This window comes from Talpa occidentalis, unplaced genomic scaffold, assembly GCF_014898055.3.
Source record: "Talpa occidentalis isolate TD23 unplaced genomic scaffold, MPIMG_talOcc4v2.1 talOcc4.6, whole genome shotgun sequence".
NCBI lineage: Eukaryota > Metazoa > Chordata > Mammalia > Eulipotyphla > Talpidae > Talpa > Talpa occidentalis.
Window position 1 is genome coordinate 46,070,640 of NW_023604972.1, and position 21,151 is coordinate 46,091,790.

General features: G+C 39.3%; 1 protein-coding gene across 2 annotated transcripts in view; it reads left to right on the forward strand.

The window, feature by feature from the left end:
• Positions 1-21,151, forward strand: part of FRAS1 (Fraser extracellular matrix complex subunit 1) — a 445,491-nt gene that overhangs the window by 138,674 nt on the left and 285,666 nt on the right. Inside the window, exon 2 of one of the 2 annotated variants that reach the window (XM_037530712.2) lies at positions 6,294-6,477. The exons of the other annotated variant lie outside the window; for it this stretch is intronic. Coding sequence (XP_037386609.1) covers positions 6,394-6,477 — 84 coding nt within the window. The 5' untranslated portion in view covers positions 6,294-6,393. The remainder of the gene's footprint in view (positions 1-6,293; positions 6,478-21,151) is intronic. 2 annotated transcript variants of the gene reach the window in all.

The following is a 21,151-nucleotide window of genomic DNA, read 5'->3' on the forward strand; positions in this document are numbered from 1 at the left end:
GTTAGAATTTAACTTTCTGGATCCATCCCTAGATTTATGTTTTATTAGTCTGATGTAAAACATGGACTCTGCATAATTTAACCAGCACTCCAGCTCCTCAGACCCAAACTTTGAGAAGCATTATCCCGGGCATGTGTATCACTGCTGGGACAACACTGCTTTTGTTGGTCCTATGACCAGGATCTATGCTTTGTCTAATTTTTGTTTGGGTTTCTCACCTCTTTGCCATCACTTTCCCCTCCTCTGACTGTGAAGGGTAATGGTGGAAGCAGGACAGTGTGTTTTTACTTGTGTGTATTAATGTTCCAGAAGATAATGGGTGAACTGGAGAGTTACAGGTAGTTGTCATTGTCTGTTATAAGGGTACATTTTTTTTTTCTTCTTGGGTATCATTCTTTCAGAGTAATCCTTTTTTTGGTATTTAGGGTACTGAAAATAATATAGAACTGTTTTATAACACCGATTTCAGGGAGGAATGCTTAACACTTCCTGTAGGGTCATACAGACTGACTTCATCTATTTAACAAGCACTAATTAATTGCTTCCTCTATGGCAACTAGGAATTTTATCAAATGACTGCTGGGCGATAAAATATGGTAAAATGCATATATAGAGTATGTGTTGCTGGACTTCGGGAACTGGGTCACAGTGGATCAAGGAGTGACTTTGAGGTGACTAAGAGATAAAGAAGTTGGAGATGTTTCTTACAATTTATTGCACAATCTTCATCATTTGTGTTCCATATTTGTGAATTCACCTCCTCAATAAAATTTATTTGTAACTCCCAAAACTATTTTTGTGGCATTTTCAGTTATTTGCAGATTTGAGCAGAGTAGCAAGAAATCTGAGTCATTTGATGTGTAGGTTCCTAACTGAGGTCAAGCAGGAAGATCTCTGTCTTCTTTTTTACTTTTCACATTGTAGATGGTGTCCTTTCTATAGTCTATTTAATGCCATGTTTTTGTGCTTTTTGTTGGTGATTTTCTTTTTAAAGAGGCCTCTAAGCTTAGTGCTGAAGTACAGGCCAGTGTTCCTATCTGTAAAAAGACAACAATGTGCCGTACAGAGAAAATATGTGTTAGGTGAACTTCATTCAGGCAAGCATTATAGTGCTGTTGACTGTGAGTCCAATGCTAATGAATTAACAATATATATAAGTAAGATGCTTTTAAAACAGAAACATATAATATAAGGTTATGTATTAATTGCTTGATGAAATGTGAACCAGAAACGTGCAGGAACCCTACCCTGAATTACCCCCAGAAGCAATAGTTCGCTTTTTGCAAATTCAGTGTATGGAGATGTCATAGAACAAAACTACTGCAAAAGATGAGGCTCCATCTTAATGCAGCCTACTGTAGAGCGTCAGGGAAAGACTTTCCCTTTGCCTGAGACAAAATGGGTGATGCTCTCCTGAAAGAAATGTGGAAAATCTCCATTCATATATAAATTGCAGTTGTACACTAAGATAATCACTCATTAAAGAAATTAAAAAATGAAAAAGCAAAGCTGTCTCCTTCATTTATTTATTTTTATTTATTTATTTTTTTTAAAGATTTATTTATTTGTTTATACAAGCACTGGGTACAGTCAGAGGCGTGGGAGGGTGAGAGAATTCACAAGAGCCAGAATGGAGAGTAGAACAGAGAGAGTGACGAAGTACACTGCTGAGGGGAGCAGCGGGCGGCAGGAGAGGTCTGCATGCCATGTGGGACCCTCGCCCAGCGGCTGGGGATAGAACTGGTGCTGCGGAGGCTGCGGGCAGCTTGGCAACACAGCGCTCAACCGCTGCGCCACCGGGGAGGCCCAAAGCTGTCTCCTTTAGAGGTGGAATTACCAAAGGTCATTTGATTAACTTTCAAGAAGCAATGGGAATGTCTAAACTGGTTTTTGGGTCACTCTCACGCAGTTTTATAAATCTTGCCTTGGCCTTTATGCTGATTTATAAAAATAATTACCCACAATCCACAGAGAGCTCTTTATGGTGAAGGAAAAGGCCCTATTCTTCATCTATTTTGAGTGTATATTTTTTGAAATTCAGAAAGAAAAGTTTTACCTGATTTAGAGTTTTAAGTGAATAGAATAAAAATCATCTCTACAATGAAAGTAAATTATGGGATGCTTCTAGGCACAGATTGATATGTTCTGAGCTATGTCTTCATTAAATTTTTTATTTTCTATAATTAAGGATCAGTAACAGATGCCAGTTTTTAACAGAGCATATGTGTTAAGGAGACCCTGCTCAGGAGGCCCTCCTTGTATAATTTGTTGTGTATTCAGGCTCCAGGGGATTTTTGGGTGGTGGAACTTGAGGCAGAAAACAGGAATTCCTAGGGGCCTCCCTGGTGGTGCAAGGGGTTAAGCATCAGCACTATGAAGCCATCAGCAGCTACTGCAACAGGAGTTCTATCCCTAGCTAGGGAGTGACCCACATGGAGCTGCAGACCTCTCCCATCTCACCCACTGCTCCCCTCAGCAGTGTATTTCAGTCAATCTGCCTGTTTTCTTCCCTACTCTGTCTCTGGTGAATCCTTTCACTCCCCATGCCTCTGGCCTACATCCCAGCTCTTGTATGCATACATAAATAAATCTTTAAAAAAATAGGAATTCCTGATATTCAGATGCACTATTAATTTCATGAGTGGAAAGGAGTTGGGGTGCCTCTGAAATTTTTAAAAATGTATATTTAAAGGAGCATCTTTACAGTTTCCAGCCAGGTTGATTCTTTGAGGATGACAAAAACATCTCTATGAAAATGAAAAGTGCTTTTTAAAATCAGTATATGAATTACTTAAATCAGCAACTCTAACCTATATGTATTTGCTCCTGAACTGTCAGATTGGGAATAGAAAAGACAAATTTTAAAATAGTTCAGAGGATTGACATGGGCGGCTTGGAGAACTTCTGACATTTATAACCTAAATTCCTCCCTAGGAGAACAAAGCAACAAGAAGAGGGTGGCAGTTGAGAAGGGGCTGCGTAAGGGAAACAAAGGCAAGATTAGTCTGGCCCAGGCTGCTGAGACTAAATTACTACCATTTAGACTTTGCAGTTGAACATGAGGGTTCTGGTTTCCAAATTTGTTCCCTGCCTATGCTCTGCTTGAGAGGGAGTCCAGGAAAGGAAAAGAAAGAGGGCAGGTTGGGCCCTTGGACCTTCAGTCCATTGTATACAAAATTCCCTCTTAATATTTTAAGAATGATAATCGTAAATATGCTACCTGTGGTAGGCTGAGTAATAATAGCACCCAAGTTGTTGACATTTGAACCCCCTTCTATGCTATGTCATCCTGAGGTGGCAAAGGCACTTTGCAGATATGATTAAGTTGAGGATTTTGAGATGGGCGCTAGATTATGTTTATTTTTATTTTTTATTAAATGAAGTACCTTGTTTTATATCCTTGTTAATATTCTGACAATATAGGATTTCTCCCCTCAGAAGTCCTCCACCGTAGTCCATTGTGCTCCCTCCTCCCCTGCCTCTCCCTACCACTCACCCAGTACCCCAGCTCTATGGTCAGTTTTCAAACATTGGTTTTAATTTTTATTGTTTGTCTTTGTCTCACCCTTTGTTCAGTTTCTCTATATTTCACATGTAAGTGATACCATCTGGTATTTATTTGGGAGATAGATTATTTTGGGATCATCCAGGTGTACCATATCATGTAGTTATAAGCATCCTTAGAGGGTGGAGGCAGAGTGAGAGGCAACTACAAAACAGGAGAAATGTGATGATAGAAGGATGACTGGAGGAATGTGTTGTGGAGACTCAGGAAGGGGCTGCAAGCTAAGGAACACAGGTGGCCAGTAGGAGCTGGAAAAGGGCAGGGAAACAGGGGTCTCCCTGGTGGTGCAAGGGGTTAAGTCTCAGCACTATGGAACTATTGCCAGCTGCTGCAGTGTGAGTTCGATCCCCCACCAGGAAGCTAACCCACATGGCGCAGCAGACCTCTCCTGTCTCCTCCTGCTCCCCTCAGCAGTGTATTTCAGTGGATTTGCGTATTCTGCTCCCCACTCTGTCTCTGGTGAATCCTCTCACTCACCTCCCTGCACCTCTGACCTACACCCCAGCTCTAGTATGCATAAATAAGTAAGTGTTAAAAAAAAGGACAGGGAAACAGATTCTCCCATTAGAGCCTCAAGAAAAACCAACCCTGCTAACACCTTCACTTTACTCCAGTGAGATCGATTTCAGATTTCTGATCTCCAGAACTATAAAATAATAAACTAACGCCACCAATTTGTGGTGGTGTAAGTTCACTAAATTTGTGGCAATGTTACAGCAGCTATAGGAAACTAGTACTCTACCCAAAGGACAGTTTTGATACTGTTACTATATTATTTCTTTTAGAAAAGTTAGTTTACATGGTATCTGTGAGAATATACCTCTTGTGTGAATGTTCTCTCACATTTCATCTTTTTTTAATCAGTCACCAAACAACTTTATTTAATCTTTTTAAGAAGAATGACTGGGAGGAATCATAAAATTATGGCATTCAAGGGGAAATTTTAGTCTATTTCAAAGATGAGTTAACAGTGATTACCGTCCAGTTCTTCTGATTTCCAGTCTAGTGAGGATAGCAGATGAAGCCAGGGTCCTACTACCTCTTTTTCTGGCCCTTTGGAATTTCCTGTCTCCTTTGTGGAAATGGTTTCTCTCTGTCCATTACTGCCTTGTGTGATTGTGATATTGCTGGGAGTTAGGATCTGGGAGCCCAGAAACAGCTCTGACTTTCTTAAAAATAGGAAGGGGTTGTGAAGAGGCGCCAGTTGAAATAAAGTTATTTTAAAAAATTATCCCAAATGTATAGTTATCTCTAAAGAATTGCAGTAATACTCCGTTTTAAGCTTTCATTAAGAAATGAAAGGAGTTTTCTCCAAACTCACTCATTAAGCCTGAAATGCAATCCTGGCTCATCGAATACAAAGTCTGGAAATGAAATGGAATGGCATAAATTACCTCAATTAAAACTTTTTCCTTTCTTTTATTATGTTGTTTTAGAGACTAATCCAGAGAGAACAAGAATGCAACAGAAATCAGATTGCCAAAATGATTATAATATTCTCTAACCCAAACCTAATTAGAACCTTTGTTTACCTTTTAGACTGTCAGGGATAAACAAAGGTATAGAAGAGATATTTAGGTTCCACATATAGGAATGTGATTAAAGTGAATTATATATATTTTTATTTAGATGGGAAACCATATAATTCTGATACATGTAAATATTTCAAAAATAATGTAGAAATACTAATCTAAGTTTTCTTATGTTTTTAAAGGGGAGGAGGGAGATGTAGTAGTGTTAGCTACTTATTTCTGGTAGCTTCTATAATACTGACAACAATTTAGGAGGCTTATACTGTTATTATTTTACTTGTCAAAAAAATGTAGTTCAGTTAGCTTACATAATTAATGAGCTACCAGGAACAACTTGAAAAGAACTCAGGTCTCAAGACTCTAGATTGAGAGACCAGGATGTTATAATTTCTTCTAAACTGGTTATTGTTCCTCCATGTTTGAGGGTCTGGGCAGGGTATGTGTATGCAAGGTAAAACCTTCCAAGTTCAGGTACTTGGCTACGTCTTCATTGATAAAAATTATTATTTATAGAGTTATATTTTTTAAATTCACATTTATTTGTTTTTCTATATTAAACTTTTCCACATTTATAAATTACTATGAAGGAGATACACTCTCAATTTCATAGGATTTCTAGGTAAGCAAGACTAAAACGTAGATATTCTCTCATAACTTTTCTCAGCGTCATACAGTATAGACCTGTTGGGTTAAGAAAAACATTGTCTCGTTTGGGTCCTACTGAATAGAGAAAAAAATGAATATCTATCATTGAATACCTATCATTCACATGTACATCATTGACCCTAAAGCACTGACAGAGTTTATTCTTTCCAGTAATCAAAGCATTTCCCTATAGTCTCTGTATCTTCAGACCACCCTGGATACCTTATATTGGCCACTCATGAATGACAGAGATTTGCTATATAACCAGTTTTCTCCACTGTGCATCAGACATATGTATCTCTACTCACCCCCTTAGAATTTTACCTCTTGGAATGGCTAGTATGTGAGAATCAGAGTCCCTACAGAATAAGTTCCTTGGGCTCTTGGGAAGATACCTTGAGGCAGGGTTAGGACTCTTTCAGGAAGAGGGGAGCTGCTGTGCACAGAGGCCTGTTGATACTAGCAGTGACTTGCTGAATTGAAATTTAACTTCTGCAATACCTGACTTCCCAGGTGATTCATGGCTTGTTTCTCTGGATTTTGCTTTTCAGGCAACTCCTTGAAATTTCCCTCAGCCTTGTATGAGTTCCCATTACCCCATCGGTCTCTGGAACTACAGAGAGCAATTCTACTCTTGCTTCAACCTTCCTGATGCTGACCCAGATTGTGTTCCATCTTATCATTGCATCGATCCCTTCTACAGAAGGCTGGCAGGGACTTATTAATGATCATAAGGTATCATCACCTCTGCCTATTTTCACGACTAGGGCAAAGTCTTGAATTTTTTTTTTAAATATTTCTTTCTTTCTTTTAGAAAGAATAAAAGATCTCTAAAGATCCATAGAGATCAAGCATTGTAATAGAGAAAGTATTTTGCTTGAATAGTGTCCATTTGCCCCTCTAAACCTACTCCTCTTTGTTCTGCACTCTGGAGGCTGAATGCATTGATGGGCCCCTTCTTGCTACCTTCCAGTTGGATGTAAGCAAGGGGAGACACTGGAAGGTGATGGTAGGGGGAATGTGACCAGGGTATTTATTTACCTTGGTCTCACTCTGTGACTTGACTGTTGTTGCTTGGATTTCTCTGTCTCTAAAGACCACAGCTCATCAAGGTTCTTGGAGCAACATATCCCTAAGGCCTAGGGTGGTAATGGCTCCCTGATTCCCTGCTCTGGCCCTGCCCATACTTTGTTAACAGTCTCTGTTGTCCACTAGTCTCTCTGTTGGAGGTTGGCATCTGTTTCCTTCTAGGATCAGAGTCTCTGACCTCCTTTTCCTAAGTCATTTTCCTCCCTTTGCCCATGAATGGGTCTTTTTCCCCCCCTTTATGAGCCCATACTCTCAGTTCCATGCCTCATTCCCCAGTCCCCATAGTTTGGACAACTATGTGTCATTAGTAATTTCCACCTTAGAAGAAAACTTCTTGGATAGCAGTGCCAGAACCAGAAGGCATTTGAGAAATTATATGTTATAATGTATTTCTTTAAATTTAAAGTTGAATAAAATAGGGCCAGAGAAGATAGATGTGTTGTCCAATGTCCACTAACTACTCCTTAGAGACTGATCCAATATTCTTTGCTCTGTATAGATGGAGATGGGGGATCTGTTCCAAATAGGGGACTTCAGAAATGAAGGTCAAAATATGCCACCTGCTGAAGTTAAAGGTACTAACAACCAACACTAATGAGTTCAAAAGGAGATGTTAGTTTTAAAAATGGATTGCCAACAAGCCAGTTCCGTCATCTTCACCTAGAGGATTTAGGGAGTTTCCCCCCAAATTAATATAAGATTTATTTCAGTGGATTTAATGTAAAGAGAAATGTCTCATCACAGAAAGAGGGTTATTTGTCTGAAGAAGAGGAGCACTTATAAGACTTTACCTTTGTTCCACTAGACTGACCCAAGGGTTCTGTTTTTATTCAAAGACATTCCTTTAATAATAGAGCCTATTCAATTCAACAAACCCTTTCCAACTTTCCAACTACTATGAGCTTTTCACTCTGCCAGGAATTGGACACAAAGATGATCTAGATGCAGATCTTACCCTCAAGTAGACTAAAATGGAGAGACACAAAGTCAGATCATTTTAATGTGGTCTGTACCAGCTTCCCATTGTACTCTCTCATAGGCTCCATGTTTTCTTTTTTTAAAACATTTAGCTGCAAGGAAATTCCTGGAAAATCACCTCATGTGGCCTTTGTTGTCACTCTCTTTGATGGCACCAACCCCTCTGTGACTGAAGACAGATTGGGGGTGGATTGGGGGTGGAGGGAGTTCCCGATCTCTTGATTGCTTATTAATAGAGTTTGTAGGGCCAAGTGTGAGTTTCTGGGTGAGACTAAGCCATAGGAAAGGAGCTAAGCCACCACTCAGGTCTTGCCCATAGTATGTACTAAGCAAATTAATGCAGTTAACAGCTGTTTAATGGGTGCCTGGTAAGTGCCAGGGTTAGATACTGGAGACTCAGGAATTAGTTGGACATGTCCTTACCTTCCTGAAGCCTATGTCCTAGGAGAGGTCTTGAAAGAATCTTTCCTGGAGAGAGTGGTGTGTCTGCAAGAAGAGAGAGGCAGCTAAACCAAGAGCTCAAACCTGGAGCAAAAGTAAAAGCAATGGGAATTCTTAGTATTTAATGTGGGCTGGGGGCAAGGGTGGAGTTGAGAGATGAGAGGGTTGGAGAAGCCTATGGGTTACTTTTTCTCTAAGATTTGTGAATTTCTATGTGTCTGAGAACAGGACCTCAAACTGTTAGTATCCCCCTGGACAGATATTTGTGACTACAAGGGTCATAGCAACAGGACTCATTGAAACTGATCTTTGAAAATAACTGCTCTTAATTAAGAGGAGTATTTGATTCTGGGTAAGTCATCAAGGAGGCTAATTTCATTTACATTCTTTACTGCTGGCCTGCTTCCCGACCCAGCTGAGCAAAGACTTCATTTTCTAGAACAACTCATTGACTCTGCACCCTTTTGCTCCCTGTGCCATTCTTCCCAAGGATTTTTTTTTTTTTTTTTATTGTGTCCTGTTTTGGGTTCGCACAGCAGAGTCACCTAAGTTCTTTAACTTTCCTACATTTGTCCTCTACTGAGCTACTTCCATTCTTGCTGGTCCTGGCCTAACCCTTTAAATAATGGTAGTGCACCCCGTGTCCATGCCACAGCACTCTCTCTCCCTGGGTTCCCATGCTTCCTTTTGCTCGAACTGTTCTCTTCTCCCTCATTCCTTATCCTCAGCCCCCCATCTCACTACTTCAGAAATTCAATCCAGGCATCACTGTCTCTGAGAGGCCTCTGCTCTTCTGAGCTGTGCTGAGGGCCCTTCCATTCTAAGGCACACAATGCTCTGTCATATGGCACTCATCCCTTTGTATGAAAATTACCCACTTTGATGAGATTTGTATTTAAAATTACTGCTTATTCTCCCATTAGTCTCCTTTAGGCTTGGGTCTAGTCATTTTGGAAACTCAGCAACAAATATAGTCCCTGGCACCTACTAAGTAGACACTCATCTTGGAAGAAGCCATTCTGATTTGTCAGACAATATATCTTGGGGCAGTCCTGATTTCCAAGGTCTGGTCAGCTTTTTGTTTTTCCTTCCTCCTTTCTAAGATCTTCATATCTCAGAGACACTTGCATGTCCTGAGAAATTGGAGCTCATAAAGATGGTTTGTGTGTCATTGTCCTGTGAGAAGGATGATGCAATTACGGGAAATAGGTCTGCTTGGCGTGGCAGCATCTGGGGAAGAGAGAAGGAAAGTGAATTAACTGGTTCCTCACAATCATTACAAAGCAAGGGAATCCTAGGTGTCAGAGCTCTTGGCAGAAATCATTGGTTTTTAGGTTAATAAAATCATGGGGTCTGTTAGGTGGCAGTGCCTCACGAATAGCAATAAACTGCTTTATTCCTTGGTGTGCCATGTGGAGTCTGTGGGCATCCTATGGCCGCACCATCTGAGGACTCTGTCTTCAAATGCATATGTCAGTTTCCTTCCTTTGAGCTAGAAGTGTTTTCCTTCCATGCACATATGTGGTGGCAGTGCGCCTCTCCGTAGGGTAAGAGGGGACTTATTGGAAAAAGAAAGACTCCTGTAGACTTCAAGGTATTTACATCAGAGTGGGAAGATTCATCTTAAAAGTAATTGTCTAACGCAACCAGCCTAGCTGATATTAATAGAAGTAGGAACAGGCTTTTTCAGCAGAAAATGGACTATGGACTGGGGAGGAGCATGAAGGAAACTGCTGGGATACTGAAAAAGATTATCTCGACATGCGTGGTGGTTACTCGGCCACTCGTGCCTGTCAAAGTGCATTTCAACCGTGCACTGAAGGCTAGTTCACTGCAAGCACCTTACAGATAAATTTTAAAATCCTTTCGATGAATTTGAAAAAGAAAAGTTACTTGTAAAAGACTGATTTTGACACTTAAATAAAAGTAGTTTGTGACTAAGCTGCTGCCTTTAAACTCACTTGACCATTTGGGGTCACAAAGTGTCCAAAGAGAGATTGCAGGGAGGTGACTCATTAACCCCACCTCCTTTCACTTCCAGCTTCCTTCCCAGTTCTCTTCCCAGGGCCTTGGGCAGTTGTTTCACCATCAGATTGAAATAAAACTGCCATTGTCATGGCTTTTTTTTTTTTTTAAAGATTTTTTAAATTTATTTATACAAGAACCGGGGTACAGGCCAGATGTGTGGGAGGGTGAGAGGATTCACCAGAGACAGAGTGGGGAACAGAACAGACAGACTGACGAAATACACTGCTAAGGGGAGCAGCCGGCGAGACAGGAGAGGTCTGCCATGCCATGTGGGTGTCTCCCTGGCCTGCTGGGAATCGAACCCGCGCTGCAGAGGCTGCAGACAGCTTCACAGTGCAGCGTTCAACCGCCTGTGCCACCAGGGAGGCTCTGTCATGGCTTTTTAAAAAATTAGTTATATGTAACTTAAAATTTGTCATTTCAACCATGTTTAAGCATGTAACTTGGGGACATGAATTACATTCATGATGTGCGACTATCACCATTATTTACTTCCAAAATTTGTCATCTCAAACAGAGCTGCTGGAACCTTTCAGCCATCCCACTCCTCCCTCCTCTAGCCCCTGGTAGCCTCTAATCTACTGTCTTTATGAATTTACATATTCTATATATTTCATGTAAGTGGAATCATACACTGTTCTTTAATATCTGGATTATTTGACTATGCAAAATGTCTACAACTTTCATCCCTATTGTAGAATCTATCAGATCTTCCTATTCATGGCTTAATAATATTCCATTGAATATTCCAAGAATATGCCACTTCTTGTGTATCCATTCATTTGTTGATAAACATTAGGGTTGTTTCTACACTTTGGATATTGTCAGTAACTGTGCAACATATATTGGCTAATTTATTTTTTTAATTATGCAAAGTTTGAAAATTATCACCTCAAATTCTTCTCCATCCTTTTCTGTGAAAAATATTCTTCTCACAGTTAGTGCATTTGTGCTCACCCATTCCTTTCCTCTAGTCATGAATTTTGGCTTTTAATCTGGAGCTGTGAACAATGCCTTTGGGCTAGCTCTTAAAACTAGAAGAGCAGGCAGCTCAAGTCAATGAACTTGAGAAAGAAAGACTAGTAAATTGAGGAAATCCAAATAGATCATCTGAAGAAGGGAATTATAGGTCTTTCCTAAAGGAACCCAGGAATGATGGTGCAAGAATGTTGAGAGTTGAAAGCAAGATTGACTTTTTCTCCCTTGAAAGTGGTGAGGGGCAAGCCTTGGGGTATTTATTAGATCAGGGATAATCAAGTCTTTGTAACCATACTTATTTGATCCTCATTTGCATGTCTTTACTAGTATCACATTTTACATGCTCATTGGGTCAAAGATAGGATGTCTTAGAATTTCTAGAGCTGAGCTCAGCATGTAATAGGTATGTGAATTAATTGAAATATAGATATGACTTCTGTGACAATCATATCTCTATGGCTTATTAGCTAAGGTTGATTCCCTGAGAAAAAGGCACTGGGACAGGAATTGGTGTGCAGGTGTTGGGGAGTGCATGTGAGGAGAAGCCCTGTGCGTGTGAGGGAAGCAAAAGTGAGCAGAAAACATTGTGACACAGATACAGAAACACCTTCTAATCTCTTGGGGAGCTCTGGTGTTAGAGATAGCTCTTCAGAGTTGACCAGGTGAGGAGGCCTGCGATTGAACCTCCTTATTTACTAGTTGCTGGATAGAGACTCCCCTCAATGGGGGATAATATTGTAGGAGGTAACTCCCTTCAGCCCAGGCCACTTTCAAGCCAGTACGTTAGCCAACTGGGGAAATGAATACTTCCATGCTGAGGGGTGAGATTGGGGCAGTCCACTAGGGCTAGAGTGTGACTCCACAGTTTTGGGGAACAGACCCCTTGTCTTATATTCAGCTATTGTTTCTCAAGTGCTGTATGGTCACAAAGGCTTATCCCCACAAAAGCATTCCAAGGAAAATGACAGAAAGTGGCATGTTTCTTTCCTTTTCCTCCTACCTTCTTTCCAAGTGTTTTCACCCTGGACACAGCCATGAAGTTACACACATTACTCTTCCATTGACTTGCTATTGGCAAAACTATAGTCAGATGAACACACCTAGCTTCAAAAAAGACTGGGACATTTTTTTTTTCTTCCAACTTTATTGACAAAAATCTATCTATTTAAAGTGTGTAATGTGATGATTTGACAAATGTATACATTGTAAAATGATCACCACAATCAAGTTATTTAGCACATCTATCACTTTACAGAGTTACCATTGTGTGTGTGTGCCTGTGGGATGGGAATATTTAAGATTTACTCAGCAAGTTTCAAGTACACAGTGCACAGTTACAGTAGATAGGGAGTTCATTCCCCAGAAGTAACTCATAACTGAAAGTTTTTACTCTTTGGTCAATTTCCCCCCTTTGTCTTTATAAGGCATGAATGAAAGAAGTAAAAATGATGAAAGTAGTAGTTCTGGATCTTTTTTTTTTTTTTCGTGTCTTGTTTCCCAGGTTTTCTCAAGTGAGCATATAGAGATTTTATAATCAGGATAAGTATATTAAAGTTGGTGTAACACATGTAATTAATTGCTGGAAGATACAAACTATAAAAGACTGAATTTTTAACCAGTTTCTTTATTAAATATGGGAACCACAGAGAAGTCAGTAGCCCCACATGGCTTAAATAATCATTTACTAACTTCATTAACTCAACAAGCATTAAGTATTCTTGGCCAGAGGAAAATTTCCTTTTCCTGCTTGTGTTCAGTTCTCAATGGTTATCAGCTCTGCAACCTCCTGAGATCAAAAGTTAATCAGCCACAAAGTAGTGTGGTGCTTTTTTCAAGTTGGAAACCCTCATGTATATAATTCTTGGGAACCAAATGTGCATGATAATTTTAATAGGTGCTGGGTTCATTATAAATGGTTGACCATGGATTGTGTGTGAAGCTGGAATACTAGGCTATAAGGTTGCTGCATCTTCAGGAAAATTGTTGGTGATGGGAAACTTGGTGAATGGGGCCAACTTCATTGATGTGTCTTCCTTAGTAGACGGGGTTGATGAAATTGAAGGCAGAGGCTAAAAAGACAAAGACTGAAGTCTCTTTTCTTATTTTTTGCTTCCATTCCCAGCTTGTACACTCAGGTTCTGTGACTCATATGCCAAAACCACCATAACACTTCATCAGTAATAAATTTTCCTGCTTAATTTTATAGTATGTCAACAGGCTAGGAATAATCTAAATTCTGTGTCTGTCTTGAAGTCATCCACAAGCTTGTCATAAATTGTCCTGCCACACACACATTAAAAAATAACTTTTTTATAGAAATTTTCAAGTAAACACAAAAATAGAGAGACTCATATAATAAGCCTTGTGTAAGCTTCATCTAGCTTCAAGAATTATTAAAATTTTGCCAATCTTGTTTCATCTGCCTTCCCCATTTATTTTTTGATGGAGAATTTGAAAGCACATCCTTCATTGTGTCAGAACATCCCACTCACCCTCAGATTTCCTTGAGGGCTGCCTGTGAAAAGTGGTTCTGATTTTACAGCAGAAAATTTCCTGGAGCCAATAAGTTGCTTGTGCCAAGACCAATTAATTTCCCCATTCATAACTGAGAGAAGCAGTGTGTGCTGTGAGCAAGTGTGTCGTGGAGCCTTTATTTGGCTTTCACTTGATGTTTGTTTTAATTTGTTTGCCCTCACACAATATCACTAGCCAGTCACATCTTAACAGCCTTGAATGAACTAAGGTAACTTTGTCACAAAATTAGGGTACAAAGAGACAGCCTTTTTTACACAAAGGCCATCTCCCCAAAGTTATGTTCTAGGTACAAAGCCTGTGTTCTCTGAGATTAATGGCCATGTCAATGCTGCATTTCAAGACCTCCCACCTCCACCATGTTCTCTAAAGTATTCAGTCAGCAGCCAGTGCATAAGGCTGCATCTCAGGATGCTGGGCATCAAGGTAGGTACTGGAAGAGGTTAGATTTGGAGCACCTATGGCCATCTTAACCATGCTGTTTAACTTTACTTTGGACTACAAAATGTTTCATTTCAAATGTGGTAAAGAAGACCTAACATAAAATTTACACCTTAAGCCTTTTTAAGTACATGGTTTAGTGTCGTTGTGTATATACACATCATTGTGCAACCAGTCCACAAAACATTTTATCTTGCAAAGCCCATTAAAGCTAGATCTCCATTCCTTCTCTGCCTCAGCCTTGGCAATCACCACTCTACTTTCTGTCTCCATGAATTTGACTGTTCTATGTACCTCACGTAAATGGAATCATATGGTATTTGTTTTTTTGTGGCTGACTTCTTTCACTTAGCATAGTGTCTTCAGGGTTCATCCATGTTGTGCTATGTGTCAGAATCGCTTTCTTTTTAAGGTTGAATAATACCCCACTATATGTATATGCCACTTTGTATCTGTCTATTAAGTCTGTTAATGAACACTTAGGATGCTTCCACATTTTTTTTTTTTTTTTTTATAGAGGCATGCTTTATTTATTTGTTTGCTGGTTTGTTTGTTTGTTTTGTTTATACATGCACTAGGTACAGTCAGAAGCACGGGAGGGTGAGAGAATTCACCAGAGCCAGAGTGGGGAGCAGAGCAGGCAGAAGGACCGAAGTACACTGCTGAGGGGAGCAGCGGGCGGCAGGAGAGGTCTGCACGCCATGTGGGACCCTCCTCCGGTGGCCGGGGAGCAGCCGGGGATCGAACCGGCGCCGCAGAGGCCGCGGGCAGCTTCGCAACCCAGCGCTCAACCGCTGCGCCACCGGGGAGCTTCCACATTTTGACTGTTGTGACTAATGCTGCTATAAAATGTTCTCTTAGGTGAAAAATTGTTCTCCTGCTCTGGAGTTTGTTGCCTCCTTGTTTTTTTGGTGTCTGCCATCGATTGGAATGTTCTACTTCCCTGAGGTTATTGTAGGATCTGTGGTATCACATCATTTCTTTTCATTTGGACAGATTCTCTCGCTGACCTGCTATGTGGCTTGCCATTGTGAAGGCTATCACTTGGCAGTGTTTGGGACACAGTATAGATGTTTGTTAAATGAGTAAATGAAATGCAAGAAACAAAATTAAACTGAAGAGCTCAAAAAGGGTTTTTTCCCCCTGATAAAATGTTTGGGACCCAGGCCTGTCTGGATATATGCATCTCTTTCAAATGTCTCTGCCCCACCATGTTCCTATTTGAATCAGCTGAATATACATTAATAGCTATTCTTGTCTGCATTTTTAGTAAAACACACAGACACTACCCATATCTCATTTTTTTACTTTCTTTTTTAAATTGTATTTTTTTAATCAAGGTAACATTTGTTTATAATACATATTTAGAGGTATATGTTGATGCTTCTAAAGATGTATGTTGAGAATACATATACACCCTGCCCTCTACCAAATCATCCCTTCCATGACTTGATCATAGTAGAACCTCAATATGTTTTCATCATAAATGACTAAATCCAAAATTGAATGCATGCCTGAGGAAATGATTTCATGAATGAGCCAACTAAGAATATATTCTTTGGTGGGTGGTATATTTCTTGGAGACCTTCATTGTGATAGGAGAGAAGGAGGAATTAGAACAGTGTTGATACTCCTTTCCCACAATGAACCACCACTCTGGGGGGCCAGCAGTAAACAAAATGGGCCTGGTTCCTGTTGCCCTTACACTAATTTTTTGTTCCTAGCAGGTCGTGAGTTTTGAGTTTATCTGGAGATAATTTTAAATATGCTATGATTTGCTCAGCCTATTCTGAATTGGAAGAAATAGACTACAATTTTTTTCTCATGTAGTCCAATTTATTCTTTGACTATAGCAGCTTCCATCCAGGGGTGGACTATTGCAGGAGTGACATCAAGGAGCATTTATGGAGGCTGATGACCCAGGTTCTGCCTTAACCCTTGGATCTTGTCTAAGGGCACATTTAAGAGAATCCTTCTATGCAGTCTTTGGACCCATCATCATTTCTATTCTGTTTTTGACATTTTAAAGGGAAATTATCCATTGATTCAATCAAATGGAACAAATGATGGTCTTGCACCCCTGTAAACCCAGAGCTACCTTCTTCTCACTGTTGTCCTATGGGAAAAGAGAGTGTGTTACATGTATTAATAGGTTGCTTGCCTCAACCTATTCTGAATTTTGCCTTCTCTCTGTTTGATTTTGCAAATATAAAATATGACAGTTCTTAGGAAATGATCATTAAAATGAATTCCTTATCCATTCACATCACAAACTTGTACTTTTAAATTGAAAAAGACACATTCTTTTCTATCCTTACAAAGGAAACAGTGTCTTTTTCAGGATTCATTTTCCCTAATAGGGGATTTCAGCTCCAGATAAAATTCAAGAGGTGCTTATATGGTAATTGCATTCTTTTACCAATTTTTCTTGTCTTGAAGATGATTTCATTTTTTTCATACTATAAAACAAATGCTATTTAATCTTCTTATTAGGGAAGAACAATTAACATTTTCTTGAATTGTGGCCCTATTTATACATCTATTATCAGAGTGAATTACTTGTTTGTTTTAGAATGAAGTTCTACCTCATTTAAGACCATTTTGGTCTATTAACAAATGAATTCTATTTGAATTTTCATGAGTATGTTTTATTTCACACACAAGAGTCATTATTTTAGAAAATCAGAACATTAAAACTTTTTCTAATGCACAAAAAGTATTACCTGCTTATAAAGAAGAGTGGGAGTAGAACCACAGATAACTTATTTCTTAATTTTTTTTTCTTTTAGACCTAGCAATTGATCATGGGTAATATTGCTATCAACTAACATCTAGGACAAATAATACATACTACTAAATAAAACTTTATTTTAAAAAAGCTTTTAGAAGAGTCACCTGCCAGGTCAAATTGATTAAATATCTAAATAACATGATAGGTTTAAAATATATTTGTGTGAGATTCCTGTTTCAGCCTTGAGAAACAATAATTAACTTTGTTGAGAAGGTTGAGCTTTCTGCAGAGTTTACTAGAGATGTCAGGATAATTAATAGCCTTGCTGCTACAAATTTGAAACTTAACAGTTTGTTGGGCCTATTTTTGCTGCTACTTTATAGGTAATAAATTTCAGGAAGGAATCTTTCCATTTGCAGAAGTTAGTTCCTTTTGTTTTCTCTGCAGAAAATGAGTTGCTTTGCTATGTGATAGGCAGGTATCCAAGCACTAATGCGTCTCTTTTCAGTCTAGAATCAGGTAATGACTGCCCATCATTCTCACTGACAGCAGGGATGACAATCTTGCTTGTCCCATATTTTCTAGTACAACTCAAGGACAGCAGCAGTGGCTAGAATTTTATCTGCAGGCTCAAGAGTCAAAGGATTGGGGTGATATAGGTTGGAGTAGATAATTAACTTTTTGAAGATTCTCTCGTGTAACCAACTCCAAATTAACCAGAAGGTGCTGTTTCACTGTAGAAATCTGGACTTCTCCCCTCACTTAACTTTCTGGAATGATACAAACCCAATCTATTTTGTTGACTTGCTTTTGCCTCCTCTCTCTCTCTCTCTCTCTCTCTCTCTCTCTCTCTCTCTCTCTCTCTCTCATATAGTAGGTCAAGTATTGCTCAACTATAGCTGACAGGACAAATCCAATCTATGCAACCATAGATTGGTGACTTAAGAATGGGTTTCCCATTTTTTAAGTTGTTGTAAGAATCAGAAGAAGACTGTTTTGGACACACGAAAATGATATGTCAGTACCCATGTGTAAACTCTGTTGGAACACAATCTGCTTCATTTACATGTTATCTATGGCCATTTCTTTGCTATAATTAATAAAACTGAATTGGGTAGTTAGGACAGATACCAAATGGCCCACAAAGACTAGACAGTTCTCAAAAAATGTTATCTATTATGTATATAGCTATGAACCATTCTTAACTATAGTGATTTTCCTGTATTATGGAAAAGGCATTTTTTCAGAGTCAAATGCAGAAAAATTTTAGCATATTTCTCAGGTTTTGTATAGACTGCATTAGTGGTCAAAGAAATAAGAATATTGGAGCCAGTTCAGGCATTGAAACACCTGAACTGAAAAATAGGAAATTAGTGCATCTATTGATTTTATTTGCTGTCTCTTTTCCATCTATCTTATTCAGGAACTCAACATGTTAGGTGTGCAGGCTATTTACTAAAAAAATATTAATAACATTTTTTTTTAATTCTCTTTTCAATGAAATTAACTTATGTTAATTTCTTTAAAAAAATAACAGGTGACCAGTGATTTTTAAACAAAAAAATAGGGATATCAAATTTATTATAAAGATCAAAAACACCAAATTTCTTTATTGGTCTCCATTAATGTTTTAAGATTTTCCTCCACATTCAGTAACAAATCTTTGTATACAATATTAATGTGGTGTTAAACAATTTCTGGGATGATTAATTGATAGTTGAAATAAAATTACCTGAGGATACTTTTGCATATGTATTAGAAAATTTAAAATTTGCATCTGTTGTCTTTACTTGTGCAGAGCAGCTAAATAGGCTGTCATTTACTGCATTTATACGAATTGTTTGTTCTAACTAAACATTTTGGTATGTCTTGGAAAGGACCTTTGTTCCTAAATACTGTTATCATTTTCTATAGATATGTATTTATCCTTGCCCAGTCTCATAGCTTTCTTTGTGTAGCATGGCTTACCATCTTCCTGCTTTTAGAATAGGGTCCAGTTTGAACTTCTCAGTGTGCATTGAACCACGTGGTTTGTGGACGTGTTATTCTACAAAGACTGAGTCAGCAAGGAGCTGCTGGAAAACCCTGATTTGCAAATGAATTTCTCTTTCCTACATTTGACATTCTGCTTTAGGACAAGATCTCCAAACCCCTTCAGTCCCTATTAAATGTCAATCATGGGGAGAAAAATGGATGAAGATTGAGATAGTATATTTTGGATGAAGACCAGGAAACAAATCATATGAATGTTCTTTCTTTAGTGGAATCATTTCTCCAAGGGTGCTGGAAATCTCAGACTCATCCACAGTGGGGCCGGGCAGAACACTTCCAGGCTGTTTACCAGGGTGATAACTAGTCTCCTATAAACTCTGGAAGAACTCGTGAAAGCGGCGCAGAGCTGTGGATCTTTGCCTGGGTTCAGTACTGTTACAGGGCCCGAGTCGCAGGTTGATTCTGTTCATCTCTGGAAGAGTCATTAGAGGTATCCATTCAGAACTTGTGAGGACTCCAGTGAAACCTATTAGAACCCCTATGTGGGATTCAGCCCGGATTCTGTCACTGGTCTGCAGATTCTAATGGCTCAGTTATTTAAAGTCACTGTCCCCTTCTTGCCCCACCTCCATCTACTTATAGTCTCATTGTATTCTGTGTGCATTTCATCTCACCAGTGAAACTGTGAGCTCCCCCAGAAACCCATTGTCTAACTATTTCTTCAACAGCCCTAAGTACTGGTGGGACTTTGCACTCAGTTCAGTAACTTTAATGTAAATGTTGACTTCAGGGCAGGACATGGGAGGCTAGAAGTTCTCAGGAGAATGTGGGCTTTTGCAACTTATGCTGTGTGATGTTAATAAGTCCCAGCCAGACCTTACAGAGGCAGCAATTTAAGTCTTTTGCCATTAGTCAAACAAACAGTAGGTGGGACTGGCATTAAGCTTAAGTATCTCTGGTGCACCATTGAAACCCTATGTCCCACCTGTGGGTTGTCTGCAGCCTGCCCTTTTGTTGCTGTGGGTCCTGTAATTCTCTTTCCTGTCCCTTTCATGTCATCATTGTTCACGATGGCATAGCTCTGTAAACCACATAGAGGCCTTTCAACTTCCCTTGCATTTTGTTTTATTCAGTCAATTGACTAGTACTGTCAGCTAATTGGAGTGGAAATGTAAAATGAAAGCTGTATTATGCAGCTGCCAAGTCTCCTCACTTGGCATGGAGTGGGAGATGCTGGTAATTGTACCAGAAGTGTAATTGCTCTGAGTTCTGCCTCTGGATTTAACAGTGAGTTCTGGGACCATCATCCTCAGAGACACCTGATACCTGCTTCTCTTCAATGACTTTCTGGCAAACAGTGAGGCTTGAAGCAAATCTAATCAAGCATTCTTGTGTTGTTAGAGAATACAGCTACTGTGTATTTTGCTGACTTCAGGAGTGGATTGCTTGGTGTAAGTACTTAGTCAATATATCCTTCCCATCAGGACTGGTGGTTAATTTCCTCTTGGTTTGGAACAGGGTCGGATACACGTGAAATTATTTAACCTAATATGTCTGTTGTGGCCCCTGCCAAAGGATTCTTGGGAACAGCAGCCAATACGGAACAGAAGCCCCATTTTGTAAATTAGTCATGAATGAGGAAAGGTTTATGTCTGGAAAGAGTTGAATAGCTTAATGGAAAAATTAGGAAAGGAAAATGTAGTTGATTAGTTTGTCACTGAAGTTGATCATCTCAGTGATTTTGGCCCAGTCAGCTTGCTTTCTTTTCTTCTTTAATTCATGGATCAAGTGACAGTGGTGAATAATACTTTAGGATAGATTGTGTTGGCACTAGCACGTGAAAATATATGGCACAGTTACTTCTATTCCTCCCCACAACTTAACCCTGAGCTCGTGGCAGACAATAGTGATCTTTCTCATTTAACCTGCCTGGACAGAGCTTCAGAGCCCTCCTCAATACAGCATTTTCAATAGCTATTTCCAGAACTGGCATATGTGATAAAACCTGTTTACCATCTCTGATTTAGAAATTTGGAAGAACATTTCCATTATGAACCCAGGAAATGGAAATAGCAGCAGCTAAGTAATTATTATATTCTTCTCATTTGCCAAGATTAAGAAGGTTGATTTAAGCAGTGCTGTCTAGTATAATTTTGTTACTATATCATTATTATTTTATGATGCCATGTGGCTTTACAG